The 13,205-nt window shown below is 37.8% G+C and overlaps 2 protein-coding genes across 2 annotated transcripts; one reads left to right on the top strand and one right to left on the bottom strand.

Moving 5' to 3' along the window:
• Positions 1 to 1,923: 1,923 nt before the first annotated feature.
• On the top strand, positions 1,924 to 2,892 carry LOC125353583 (olfactory receptor 10C1-like). Its single transcript, XM_048349273.1, has one exon. It carries the CDS (start codon positions 1,927 to 1,929, stop codon positions 2,890 to 2,892), a length of 966 nt encoding a protein of 321 aa, XP_048205230.1. The 5' UTR covers positions 1,924 to 1,926.
• A 1,119-nt stretch (positions 2,893 to 4,011) lies between these two features.
• LOC125353582 (putative olfactory receptor 2B8) lies at positions 4,012 to 8,785 on the bottom strand. Its single transcript, XM_048349272.1, has 2 exons — positions 7,875 to 8,785; positions 4,012 to 4,048 (listed from the first exon to the last, which is right to left on the bottom strand). The coding sequence occupies exons 1-2, from the start codon at positions 8,783 to 8,785 to the stop codon at positions 4,012 to 4,014; spliced, it is 948 nt and encodes a 315-aa protein (XP_048205229.1).
• Positions 8,786 to 13,205: the final 4,420 nt, after the last annotated feature.

Below are 13,205 nucleotides of genomic sequence, written 5' to 3'. Positions count from 1 at the left end.
ACATCTTTATGAAATGATTACTGGGAAACTGTGAGAAGTAACGGGCAATGATAGTTATGAACTTTTCCATACAATTGCAAATAAAATATGTGTACTGTAAAAGGATTTTAGGGATTATTTTTACATAATAATTATTAACATTTGGTTTCCTGATAATAAACACTGCAGTGTTTCAAATTATAATATTTAATACTGTGCTGCATAATTTTCTTCAGTGGTTTGAAAACAAACATTTCATTAGAAAAAACAGCAAATAAATGTTTGAATCACTCAGTGATGTTTCCAAATCTGAGACAGTCAAAAATAATGATTAAATAAGTCATTATAATTGGATAATTCTAATAATTGGATTATAATTGGATAATTCTAATAATTAAAAGGCACATCCTTAGAACTAGGTGAGAGGGTCTTGAGAATTAGAATAAGCTGTAAAGTGAACCCCAAGAAGGCTAAGCCATGTTAAGACTTCACCACAGCCATTTATATGACGTCTGTGTTGTCCACGGGAGAATCTCACCTGCATAGCTTTACCTGGATGTTTCCTATCTACAATCGTCTACCACAATTTATCTTCTAAAGGGAAATTACCGCTTTTTTATAAACTGAAATTTAATTTTCTAAGTATGATTCATGAAAATCTATGAATTTGGTCATTGAAAAATGACCGATTTCTAAAAATTTGCTTTATTTTGACCCAGTGAAATGACTTCATTTTATTAGTATGGACATTATTTTCATATTCTTAAATTCCTTGCATTCATTCTACCACTGGGTCTTCACATTTGCTTCCTGGTTGTCTACTAGTCACTGATCCTTATTCAAACTCCAGCATTATGGTTTCTCTTACATGGAATTTTCCCCTGGCTTTTTACTCTAATGTTTTCCTGGATTATACACTTATGTCCTTCACTGACAGTTTGATGACAGTTAAATCATGAAATTATAAATAAATCAGTCAGTAAAGCATGAATCTCATTTGGAGAGTGAGAATCTTTTTTTTTTTTTTTTTTTTTTTTTGGCCAGTCCTGGGCCTTGGGCTCAGGGCCTGAGCACTGTCCCTGGCTTCCTTTTGCTCAAGGCTAGCACTCTGCCACTTGAGCCACAGCGCCACTTCTGGCCGTTTTCTGTATATGTGGTGCTGGGGAATCGAACCCAGGGCCTCATGTATACGAGGCAAGCTCTCTTGCCACTAGGCCATATCCCCAGCCCTGAATCTCATTTGGAGAGAAAGAAACTTTCCCCCCCTTGGAGAATTCTAGTACCTGTAACAGTAAGTGTGAACTACTCTGGGGTAAATGCTTATTGAAGAAACCCCAGACAAAGCAAGAAACAGACAATGGAAATGAAGAGAAATGAACAGGTATGAGAGAATCTTTAGTTAGAGGATTTGATGACTTATTAAAGGAAGGCATGAAGGGAGAATTGAGATGAAATGATCACTTTTCCATTTCATTTACACAAATGGAAATAAACACATGTATATACATTTAAGTACATACATTTCAGAAAGTTCACGGAACATCTCAAATATAAAATAGGATTTCATTTGAAGATCTGTGAGATGAGTGCTGATTTCAGAACTGTTTAAATTTTAGAAATATAGGTCAGAAAACACTCTCATTTATATTGTAAGAAAAGAAAAAGAATAGAAAGGGTAAAAGTCAACACAGCCACAGGCTTTATTTGGGAGGAAAGCCTGGGAAGGGCTGCCTAAGTATCCTTCAGCCTGGCTGAAGGGGAAATGGCATACTTCTCTTACAATTATGCTCTCTTGAAATAAGGGGCAGAAACAGTGAACTCAGGTGGGGCAGATGGAAGCAAGATGAGATGGAGGTGGAGTGGGTGAGCCACGTTATTTTGACTGTGGACTCATTTTCCTCTGGTTTAAGAAACCTCACGATGTCTTTGCCTTCTCTTTTCCAGGAGATGAGTCTCAATTGCTCCCTGTGGCAGGAAAACAGCTTGTCTGTCAAACGTTTCTCCTTTGCCAAGTTCTCCGAGGTCTCTGAACAGTGTTTCCTGCTATTCACCCTGGTCCTCCTCATGTTCCTAGCATCCTTGACAGGCAATGCTCTCATAGCGCTTGCCATCCGCACCAACCCAGCACTCCACACCCCCATGTACTTCTTCCTGGCCAACCTGTCTCTCCTGGAGATTGGCTACACGTGCTCTGTCATTCCCAAGATGCTGCAGAGCCTCGTGAGTGAGGCCCGGGGAATCTCTCGGGAGGGCTGCGCAACACAGATGTTCTTCTTTACCTTCTTTGCTATCAGCGAGTGCTGCCTTTTGGCGGCCATGGCTTTTGACCGCTACATGGCCATCTGCTCTCCACTCCACTATGCCACAAGGATGAGTCGTGGGGTGTGCGCCTATTTAGCAGTAGTTTCCTGGGGGGTGGGATTTGTGGTAGGCCTGGGCCAGACCAATTACATTTTCTCCTTGGACTTCTGTGGCCCCTGTGAGATTGACCATTTCTTCTGTGATCTCCCACCCATCCTGGCACTGGCCTGTGGAGACACATCCCACAATGAAGCTGCTGTCTTTGTGGTGGCAGTCCTTTGCATTTCCAGCCCATTTGTGTTGATCCTTGCTTCCTATGCTAGGATTCTGGCTGCAGTGCTGGTCATGCCCTCTCCTGAGGGCCGCCATAAAGCTCTCTCCACCTGTTCCTCCCACCTACTTGTAGTGACACTATTCTATGGCTCCGGAACTGTCACCTACTTGAGGCCCAAGGCCAGCCACTCACCAGGAACAGATAAACTCCTAGCTCTCTTCTACACAGTGGTGACATCCATGCTGAACCCCATCATCTATAGTTTGCGGAACAAGGAAGTGAAGGCAGCCCTGAAGAGAACTCTGAGAAAGAGGGAGGTTTTGACCCATGGATTGTAACAGAGTCTGGCAAATGTGCACTTTGGAAAAGTGTTCATCCAAGTAAAGAAACCAAGGAAATTCTGTTCAATCTTTCCTCTGTCCTGCGATGTACCTCTTTAATAACTCGCTGGGATTTTAGAAGAATCTCGACTCAGTGTTATGTTGAACGCAAATTATTAAAAGAAGCTGTCTACTAAATACATTTTTTATGGGACTCTAACTATACAGAAAAGTGTTTCCACACTGCTGAGATTTTTAACTTACCAGATTTATAATGTACTAATATGTCAGAAATTTCTCAAATTCTCACTTCAGATATTTAGACATATTGTGTACCTAAGGGTTCATCTAATTTCTGACCTCCACACATATCTGTTCCATTTGTCTTTTACATTCTTAGTGACATTATGAGTCACATTATTTCTTTCTGTAAAAGTATTTTAAATTTTTTGAATTGAACTTATGGGTACATATTTCAGAGTGATAACTTTTATGTGTGAATTTTGTGTACTTAAAAAGTATTGATGTTTCTTTACCAAACTTTAATTTTAGAACTATTTGCTATAGAACCTTCAAACAAAATTTTCACACATTTTCATCAAGTTACCCACAAAAATGTTTTCAAAGACAAAAATTAGTATAGAAATGCAATGATGGATGAAATTTTTATTAATAATTTAAAAAGTCATTTTAAGATTTTTTTTTGCCAGTCCTGGAGGTTGGACTCAGGGGCTGAGCACTGTCCCTGGCTTTTTTTTGCTCAAGGCTAGCACTGTATCTCTTGAGCCACAGCATCATTTCTGGCTTTTTCTGTTTATATGGTGCTGAGTAATCGAACCCAGGGCTTCATGCATGCTAGGTAAGCACTCTACCACTATGCCACATTCCCAGCCCCATTTTAAGATTTTAATGTAATTTACATATGGGCAGAGTTATCCTGACTCAGCATATTTGGAAAACACTCAATAACTTGCCCAAAGAGAAACTAGCATACTTACTATATAATCCAGAAGCCCTAAGAACTTAAAAATGCATATTTTTGAATTAGAACATCTAGTTCTAGGAGAGGAGCAGAGTCAATAGCTGACCTATGCACAAGTAATAACTACATTAATCACACTATCATATGACAAATCTTCATAAACTACTCTTGCTATCCTTGTTTTGACCCGTCCTGTATGTACTTTGGTCTCTCAAAGTGCGATAGTTCTACTTTGATGTGATAATACTGACGCTCATTAATGGATCAGTATGTGTCCACAAGTGGAATGATGAATCAGTGTTCAGTCCAGGCTGTCTGATTCCAGAACCCAGGAGATCACATTCCATTTCAAGATTTCTGTGGTCTGCTCTGTATTTCTGTATCCGTTTCTCAGTGAAAAGAATATGGAACAGAACCAAAATGTACTTAGAAAATATCTTGACACTGAAATTTCTCTCTAATTCTTGAGGATTTTTTTTGGCTGATTTTAGTTTTCATCTGAAAATTTCTCCCTTGACTTGAATCATATGCAATGCAAAAAAATAACTTTACAGTCATATTTAACAATACACTTAAGCAACACCTAAGCAATATTTAAAATGACAATCTTTTAAGTATGAAATAAAAATCTAAAACCATACCTTCTTTTTGCATAAAATTTCAGCACAAGGGTATTTTGTCTTCAAGTAAATTTCTCAAACAGATAATTTTTTAGAATCTATGAAGGTTAATTTGACTCAATAGTAAATGGTCAGGAACCAGCTCTCACCTATAATTCTAGATACTCTGCAGGCTGATACCTGGGCAGGAAAGTCAGTAAGACTCTTATCTCCAATTAACCACCTAAATAAAGCCAGAAGTGACCTATGGCTCAAAGGATAGAGTACCAGCCTTGAGTGAAAACACTAAAGGAGAAAACCACAGTACCAGCACAAAACAACATATTAAGGTTAAATAAGGTCATTAGGATGGGCATTTTTTTAATTAAATATAACTGGTGTTCTTATGAGATGAAGAAATTAAGACACAGACAAGTTCAGAGGGAAAAACAAGTGAGGACATAGGAAAGATGACCAACTATGTGCAAGTTTATGGTTGTGAAAGATAAGAGTTCCAGCCTCTAGAATAGTGAAAAATTAGTTTATGTTATATGAGCAAAACATTTTTTTTTTTTTTGCCAGTCCTGGGCCTTGGACTCAGGGCCTGAGCACTGTCCCTGGCTTCTTCCCGCTCAAGGCTAGCACTCTGCCACTTGAGCCACAGCACCGCTTCTGGCCGTTTTCTGTATATGTGGTGCTGGGGAATCGAACCTAGGGCCTCGTGTATCCGAGGCAGGCACTCTTGCCACTAGGCTATATCCCCAGCCCCGAGCAAAACATTTTTGAAAAAATATTTTGACTACTAATGTAATGACATGAGAGTGAGAAAAATCCATGGAGGCACAGCTAAAGATGGCAAAGAGTTTTATTTACAAAGGCGCTTTATTTACAACCCAGAAGGCCTCACAGAGGCCTGTGACTACCTTGTCCTGAGCTGACTACCTTGTCCTGAGCTAACTACCCAGAACCCGGAACCCAGAACAGCCCCTACCTCCAAACCTCCAACAGTCTCAACCTCCAAACCTCCAGAGGAGAGAGCTTCTTTCTATTCTTCCCTCCTGCAGGACTGGCCTCTCCTCAGGCCTCAGGCCTCTAGGCCTCTCTGCAAACCTAAGGCCACAGGCCACTGTGATGGTGACACCAGTGTAGGGCCGGACTTCCTGCCACGCCGGTTCCCACACTTATCCTATGGCTAAAACGAAGAACTCTACTCAGAAGCCTTACTCTAACATCTATTTCTCATTGAGTTAAAGCTAGCAGTTCTAAAGCTATTTTACACGTTTACTAAAACGGAATACCAATGATTCCACTTCCTTTAGTGAAGGACTACCAGCCAAGCAGCTATCCTGGCTACTCTCATGACAACACTGGTATGCTGAGCATTCCACTGTCACCTAGAGGAAGTTACATAACAACTGCATCTGTCTGCTGACAAAACTCAGCTTTAGCTTCAGAGGACACAGTATCAGTCATAATATGTTGAAAAGAGCCTGGACAAAGTGCCATGACAAGCTTCAGTCAATTCCAAACATTTTTCCTAATCGACCAGCAGAAGGCCTATGGTTAGTGAGTACATAGAACAGAAGGCCTGTGACTGGTTTAAACACAGCCCTTCATTTGCATGAGGCCTTCCATGTTTTGGTCAAAAAAATCCTTGCCACTACCTCTTCCCCCATGTTTCTTGTTGTATAAGGAAGCTATTCCTCTTGCTTTTTGAGCCATCTGAGATACGACTGTCTATGCTGCCTCCTGGTAGCGAGATGTCTACCTATGCTGCCTCTTGCAACACTGAGCCCAATTAAAGATTTCCCTTAAGTGATTTTGTTTTCTTTTCTTTGGATCCTAGTCAAAAGCAGTAGAATGGGTTGAACTGGTAACACAGAGGATGGGAGTAGCAGCAGCAGCAGCAGAATGGTACAGTTTTGCAGCAACAAGAATGGCAGCAGAAATAGCAGTAGTTGATACCTTTTCTGTAGTAGTGGCATGAGTAGCAGTAGGGCAACTGAAGATACACAAGGTAGACTTTGCATTTTTAGGTTAATCTTTTATATATACAAACACACATACATACATATATTATCTTTAAATAGTTGTACAAAGAAGTTACTATTCATCAAAGAAGTTTATGAATACAAGACATCTTGATTAATAACACCCCTTTCAACATTTTTTCCTTAACGTTGTTAATATTTGGTTACTTGATATGAGTGTTAGTAACATCCTTTTCTTTTGGAGAACACAAAAATAATTATGTTCTTCATGTGTGTGATATTGCAAAAAGTTAAACTAAATAAACTATGCTCTTCCAGAAGTTCACCTAAACTATTAACACAAAGGAAAGGGCAGAGGCACACAACAGATGCTTGCCAAGTCTTTCATAAAGTTTCGAATAGTTCATTGGCCACATATGTGAAAACAAACAAGGGTGATATTATACACATCAAGGGAGGTGGGTGCTACTCCCCAAAACCAGCCTATAGATATAGCCCAGGCACATCTGGAAGAATCTATACAACTCAATACACTGATGGCATTGTTGTAAGTAATTTAAAAAACAGCTTGTTACCAAATATGTAAACATAGATATCAAGAACACAAATTGTGTTTGTGCATTTTGTCTTAGAATCTGAGTTTAGAGATTGAAGGTTGATCAAAGGTAATGAAAGTGTGTATATGGTGACAAGAGATGCTTGAGTTTGGCTCCATTGCCTTAGCAACATCTTCCTATCAGTAGCCAGTTTCACAGCTCATCTTTCTGTACAACTTTATCTGTGGTGAGAATGATTTTAAAAATCACTTGTGAGTCTGTTTGTGCTCAAACCACGATGACCTTGCTAAAATGAACAAACATCTCCCAAAATAAGGCAAAATTTGAGATAATGGTGGTTTAATACTAGGTGGTATTCTCTACAGCATCCAAAAACGATAAACAGAACTCGTACTGACTGTGGGACTAGCCCGTGTGAGACCTAACACGTGATAGGAAATGTTGTCAGGTAAACTTAAAGCTGAACAGTTATGGTTCAAGCTGTTCTTCCATGAGGTAGATGATTGACTGTTCTGATGAGAAAGTAGATTTGTCCTGTGTGTCATGGGTCATGTCATTAGTCACTGGAGAAATAACTCTGAAGCTTATAAATGTGTGATACATAGGCACAATCAAGTACCAATAAAGTAATTTATTCCTTCATTGATTTCTATGAAGTATCTAAACATTATACTATACAAGATTTGCAGAAAGAAGCATAAAAAAGATCAAAGTAGCCAACATCAATGTATCATGGGTGACAATTTACCACCTAATTTTAGTTAGGAGGTTTACTAATGTTAAAGAAAAGCATAATTACATGATACATTAAAATCTGAGAGCCTAAATGGGTGTGTTTCATATTTTCCCCTAACTTGTGTCTTTTGACAACAACTGTTTTATTGCCCATTTAACTTCTTTGTTTCTCAAGGTATAGATCAAAGGATTAAGAGAGGGAGTCACTACAGTATAGAAAAGGATAAGGAATTTTTTGTGATTTTGTGTGTATTTGCTCTTAGGTTGAATGTAGACAGAAATTATAGTACCATAAAACAAAACCACAACCATCAGATGGGACCCACAAGTCCCAAATGCTTTCCGCCGTCCTTCTGTGGATTTTATCCTTAACACACTTCTAACAATGCAGCCATAAGACACCAAAATTAGCCCCAGAGGTAAAACCACATAGAGGACAGTAGCGATGGCAAGCTCATTTTCTAGAAAAGTTGTGTCCATGCAGGCAATTTTAATCAGAGCAGGCTCCTCACACATGAAATCATCCACCCTGTGGTGACTGCAGAGTTGTAACTGGAATACAAGACTGCTCTGCACTGTGGATTCCACGAAACCACTGGCCCAGGCCACAGCTGCTAGCAGCTGGAGAAGTTTGGGATGCATGATAATGCCATAGTGGAGAGGTCGACAGATAGCATTGAAGCGATCATAGGCCATGACAGTCAGGAGGACACACTCAGTAGAGCCCAGGCCCAATGTAATATATAGCTGGGCCACACAACCAGCATAGCTAATGGTCTTCTCGGGGCCCTTGAGGTTCCAAAGCATCTGTGGGACAATGCTGGTAGTGAAGCAGAGGTCCAGAAAGGAGAGATTGCAGAGGAAGAAATACATAGGTGTGTGGAGTTTGGGGGTCAAGAGTGACACAAGTATTATCATTGAGTTTCCCAGCAGTGTCAGAATGTAGATGGTAGCAATGACCAGAAGGAGAACCATCTCCAGTTGGGGCTGGTCAGAAAATCCCAGTAAGATAAATCCTGCTGGGTAGCTAAAATTAAATTCTTTCATCCTTTCTTAATTGGGAGTCATCTTTCCTGACAATTCCTGTTTTCTTCCTGTGAGAAGAAAGTCAGTTGCCATAAGTGTTACACATAAAATTAGCCAAGTAAAATTTAGGCTTATAAGTAGTGGAGTGAGTAAAGAAACCCAAATACAGAGATAATATAATACAAAAGAAATGATGCGTTTACTTGTTACAGAGAAGAGACAAGTGAATAGCTTTAAAACAGAAAATACAAAGCATACAAAAGTCACTAAGACATGCACTAAAATGAGTGTGAGATGTATGTCAAATTATCTAATATTACATACATATACCATCAATGTGTACCCTGTCAAATAATCTAACACACTAAAGAAAAGCAGTAACTAAACCCATAAATCTATGATAACTCTAATACATATATTTAAAAAGAACTCAGAGTAGACAAGACTTTGAGAGAGAAGGTTTATATAGTTATAATCACAAGAAGATGAGGTTTAATATTAAGGAGGTACCTTAATATGTGAGTATAATAAATATTCCTTTGTTTTCCTAAGAAGCAATCAATTACTGAAAGTAGAACCAGTGATAAAATGGAGAGAAACTTCTTTGATGTCTCTATATTAGTCATTGGTACTCTGTAAATATTGCTCTACAGAAGATTCTAATTCATTATTCTCAATTAGCAAGCTATTTCCCCAGGTGAAAGACATGCTGTAAGACAGTATTGATCCAAGAATACATGAATTCAATCACCTAGTATAGTATAGTAGCCTCTTGATATTTTTTGAATTATGGAATAGTTTACAGTGTATTTTATGCAATTGCACTGTAAACTAGTCTCTTGAAAAGATTAAGGTATGTAGTTATGATTGTCTGTATCTCTGAGTGGTCCATTTAGGATCCCCCAGATTATACCTGATCCATTAACTCTGTGATTCAAGTTTGAAAATTTCTTCCCTAAGGAAAGGCCTTTGGAAAGTATCACAAAGGCTCAATAATTATCAACATATGGTCACATAAAATGATATAAAAGGCAAACCAATGCAGCAGCAATACTTACAAGGCAATCTGTTGTAAACTAACTCTACAACTCAGGCTGAGGGAGTTGGGAAGGAGTGAAGGTGGGAGAAAAATGAGGGAGGAGGTAACAATTTTGACAAATGTACTCACTACCTTATGTATATAACTGTAACTCCTCTGTACATCACCTTGACAAGAAAATTTTTAAATGATATTTATGTAAATGAACTCCAAGAAATGAAATCAAGAGCATTTTTGTTGTTTTGTTTTTGTTTCTCCTATGTTGCTCTTTTAGTTTTCTGTACCTTTTGTCTCTCGTGAATTTATCTCTTTGGAGGAGGGTAAAGGGAAGCAGAGAAATGGTGGGACAAAGGATGAACTAAGTCAACAGTGATACACACTAAACACTATGTTGAAAATGAACTTTACAATAAATGATAGGGATGGGAGAGACAACCTGGGAGAACATGTTGGAAGTGATGACCTTTTCACAAAGAAATGTACACATTACCAAATTTATGTAACTATAATCCTCTGAATATCACCTTTACAGTAACAATTTCAAAAAAGGGTCTTGCAATGAAATTTTTTAATTTTCTCTCAATGATCCTAACTAGAAAGTTAACATTTCTAAGAACCTTGCTTATATGTGGTCTCAGGTCATTATTATACATTGCCGTGTATAGAAAATTTGTGCTAAATTTTATTTGGAGCTCACAATAGTGAATTGCATATTGAAATTTTGTGAACACAAACTATTATGCTTTTGAGTGGAGGATAATTATCCTTAAACAAAAGAAAGAGATTGACAGTGGTGGTTACATGCTCAAATATTTTAGTGGTAAGACCAAAACACTTAACACTCTCAGGCAATAACTTCTAAAATAAACACTGAAAGAATCATATTCTTTCAAGGAATTAAGTATCTCCCGCAGGAAATACAGTGCATAACTAGCTTCACTTCACTTGTACAGCTTCATCATCACAAGATTTGTCTTCATGGGTCTGTGTGCCCCATAAATGCCTGGTATTTTCCAATGAGACTCAAGAACAGCACTATTCTCCCTTCTCACATTCTTGTTAACCAAAATGAGGAAATGGTGGTTTTAGGTCACTGAAAATGGGGTTTCCCTGGATTTCCTCAGCTTTCACAATAAGCTTTCCTTGTTTATACTTAATGTTAGAAAGAATGTCATACCTTCCCAGAAAATGACAAATTCAGCTCTAGAGGCTGTTGGTGGCAGAGATGAAAATTTGAGTCATGGCTACAGTTTCAGTATAGGCCATTGAGTAAGGATGCATGTTCAGCTTGCTACCACAATCATTCTTCTATGATCTCTTGGCTTGAATTATCTGCAGGTGGATGCTATTTAGCTTGTTTATTCAATGGGCACTGTTGGAATTCTCATCAGGCTAAGTTTAATCAGTGTATTCAAGAGGGAGACAAATCTCCGGGGAAGAAAAGACAAACAGAGAAATGGGAATCCATTTCTTCTGGAAGACAAACTGTAACTATTTGGAGAAAATGAGATCTTGTAGTGAACAAAACCCTTTAGATTTAAAAAATTCTACTTAAAAAATTTCAGATATGATTCAAAAAATCTGGCAAAGTGGTATGATACATAATCAACTTAGTGAAAATCACTAAAATTGTTTATATCACAACAACCAGTAAGTTGCAAAGCAAATCAGAGGAATCTCATTTATCTAACAGACTCAGAATGATACTCAGGAATAAACTTACCTAAGAAGGAAAAATATCTAACAGAAAGTATAAAACATTGAAAAAGTAATTGAAGAAGACACTAAGAAAGGAAAACAGCCCATGTACGTGGATTAGAAGGATTAATATTTTGAAAATAACCATATTGCTAAAAGCTGTCTGGAGATTCAATGAAATTTCCCATCAAAAAGTCTATCTCACTGTAGTCTCAGAAGTAGAAAAAAAATCAATCTTAACACTGAAATTGAACCATAAAAGATTTACATGTAGCTAAGGGATTTCTGTGCAAATGGAACAGTGCTAGAGGAATTTAATAACTGACTTCAGATTTTTCAGGACCATACTAACACCAACAGCATGGTATTGGCACATAAGAAGTACTGCCAACCAATAGAATAGAATAGCTCCCCAAAATAAGTCCATCAACTCATAACCATCTTGTTTTTTGTAAAAGGAGCCAAAAGCACACAATGGAGAATAGACAGCCTCTTTAAAAAATGATACCGAGAAAACAGGATTGTCACATATAGAATATTGAAACTGGAATTTTACTTCTCATGTGGTAACAAAATGAATTCAAAATGGACAAAAGATCTTTTTTTCATTATTAGGGTTTGGAACTCACACCCTCCTTGCATTTTGCTCGGCAGGCAGTATATTGCTTCAGTCATGTCCTCAACCCCTATTTTAAAGTAATTATTCTTATAAGGACCCTTGTTTTGGCCTGGATCTGGTTTCACACCATGATCCTTCTTCCTGACCACAGACGAGTAGACCAGGCCCAACCGGTTTCAGATGGATTCTCTCAAGCCAATTCTTGAGTTTGTCTGATGCCTTCATTTTGATTAGTTTTGATTACAGGCATAGCTACAATATCACCAATATCTTAATGTAAGACTTGGATCTTGAAACGAGTATAGGGAAACATAGAGGAAATACTACAGAGTTATAGGTATAGTTAATGACTTTATAAATAGGGCTGTATTTTCTTAGGAAATATGAGCAGGAATTTACAAGTGAGATTGCATCAAACAAAAATATTACTCACATGAAAACACAATTTCAAGAACAAAAAGACATTCTATACAATGGGTGGAAATCTTTTCAAGGTACTCATTAGATAAAGGAATAACACAGAGACTATACAAGGTCTCAAAATATTGACAGAAATAACCAGCTCAAGAAATGAACCAGCAAATTGGACATCTCTCAAAAGGAGAAATACTAGTGGCAAGTAAATACATGAATATATATGTTCAACACTCAGTCATTAAGGAAATGAAAATTAATATGACATTGAGATTCCATTTCAACCATTCTGAATAGCTTTCTTCATTTGAAAAAAAAGCTGGTGAAGATGCAGGAAAAAAAAAAACACAACCTCTTACATATTGATAGTCAGAATGAAAATCTGTGCGGCCACTATGAAAATAAGTATGAAGCTTCTTCAGAAAATTAAGCCGGCAATAATACTCTTTGACATATAGCCAAAGTTAACATACCTGATAATAAAGATACATGAACATCTGTGTCTATTTCAACACAATTCATACGAGCTGAACTATTTTATTAGCCTAGGTGTCCAACTGACCAAAGAATGACAAAAATGTGGTACCTGTAACCAATGGAGAATGCTCAGCAAGAAAGACAACTAAAATTAGGTAGCAGGTAGAAAAATGAATAGAACTAGAAATCATTGT

The sequence above is a fragment of the Perognathus longimembris genome, chromosome 6, assembly GCF_023159225.1.
Source record: "Perognathus longimembris pacificus isolate PPM17 chromosome 6, ASM2315922v1, whole genome shotgun sequence".
Lineage (NCBI taxonomy): Eukaryota > Metazoa > Chordata > Mammalia > Rodentia > Heteromyidae > Perognathus > Perognathus longimembris.
The sequence above is the reverse complement of the archived record's forward strand: the minus strand, read 5'-3'. Positions and strand labels throughout refer to the sequence as shown.

Coding starts and splice junctions, on each gene's coding strand:
- LOC125353583 (XM_048349273.1), top strand. CDS start 1,927: ATGAGTCTCAATTGCTCCCTGTGGCAGGAAAACAGCTTGTCTGTCAAA.
- LOC125353582 (XM_048349272.1), bottom strand. CDS start 8,785: ATGAAAGAATTTAATTTTAGCTACCCAGCAGGATTTATCTTACTGGGA. Junction 4,049..7,874: donor AAATGGGCAATAAAACAGTT/GTTGTCAAAAGA, acceptor AAGTACATACAG/GACGGGTCAAAACAAGGATA.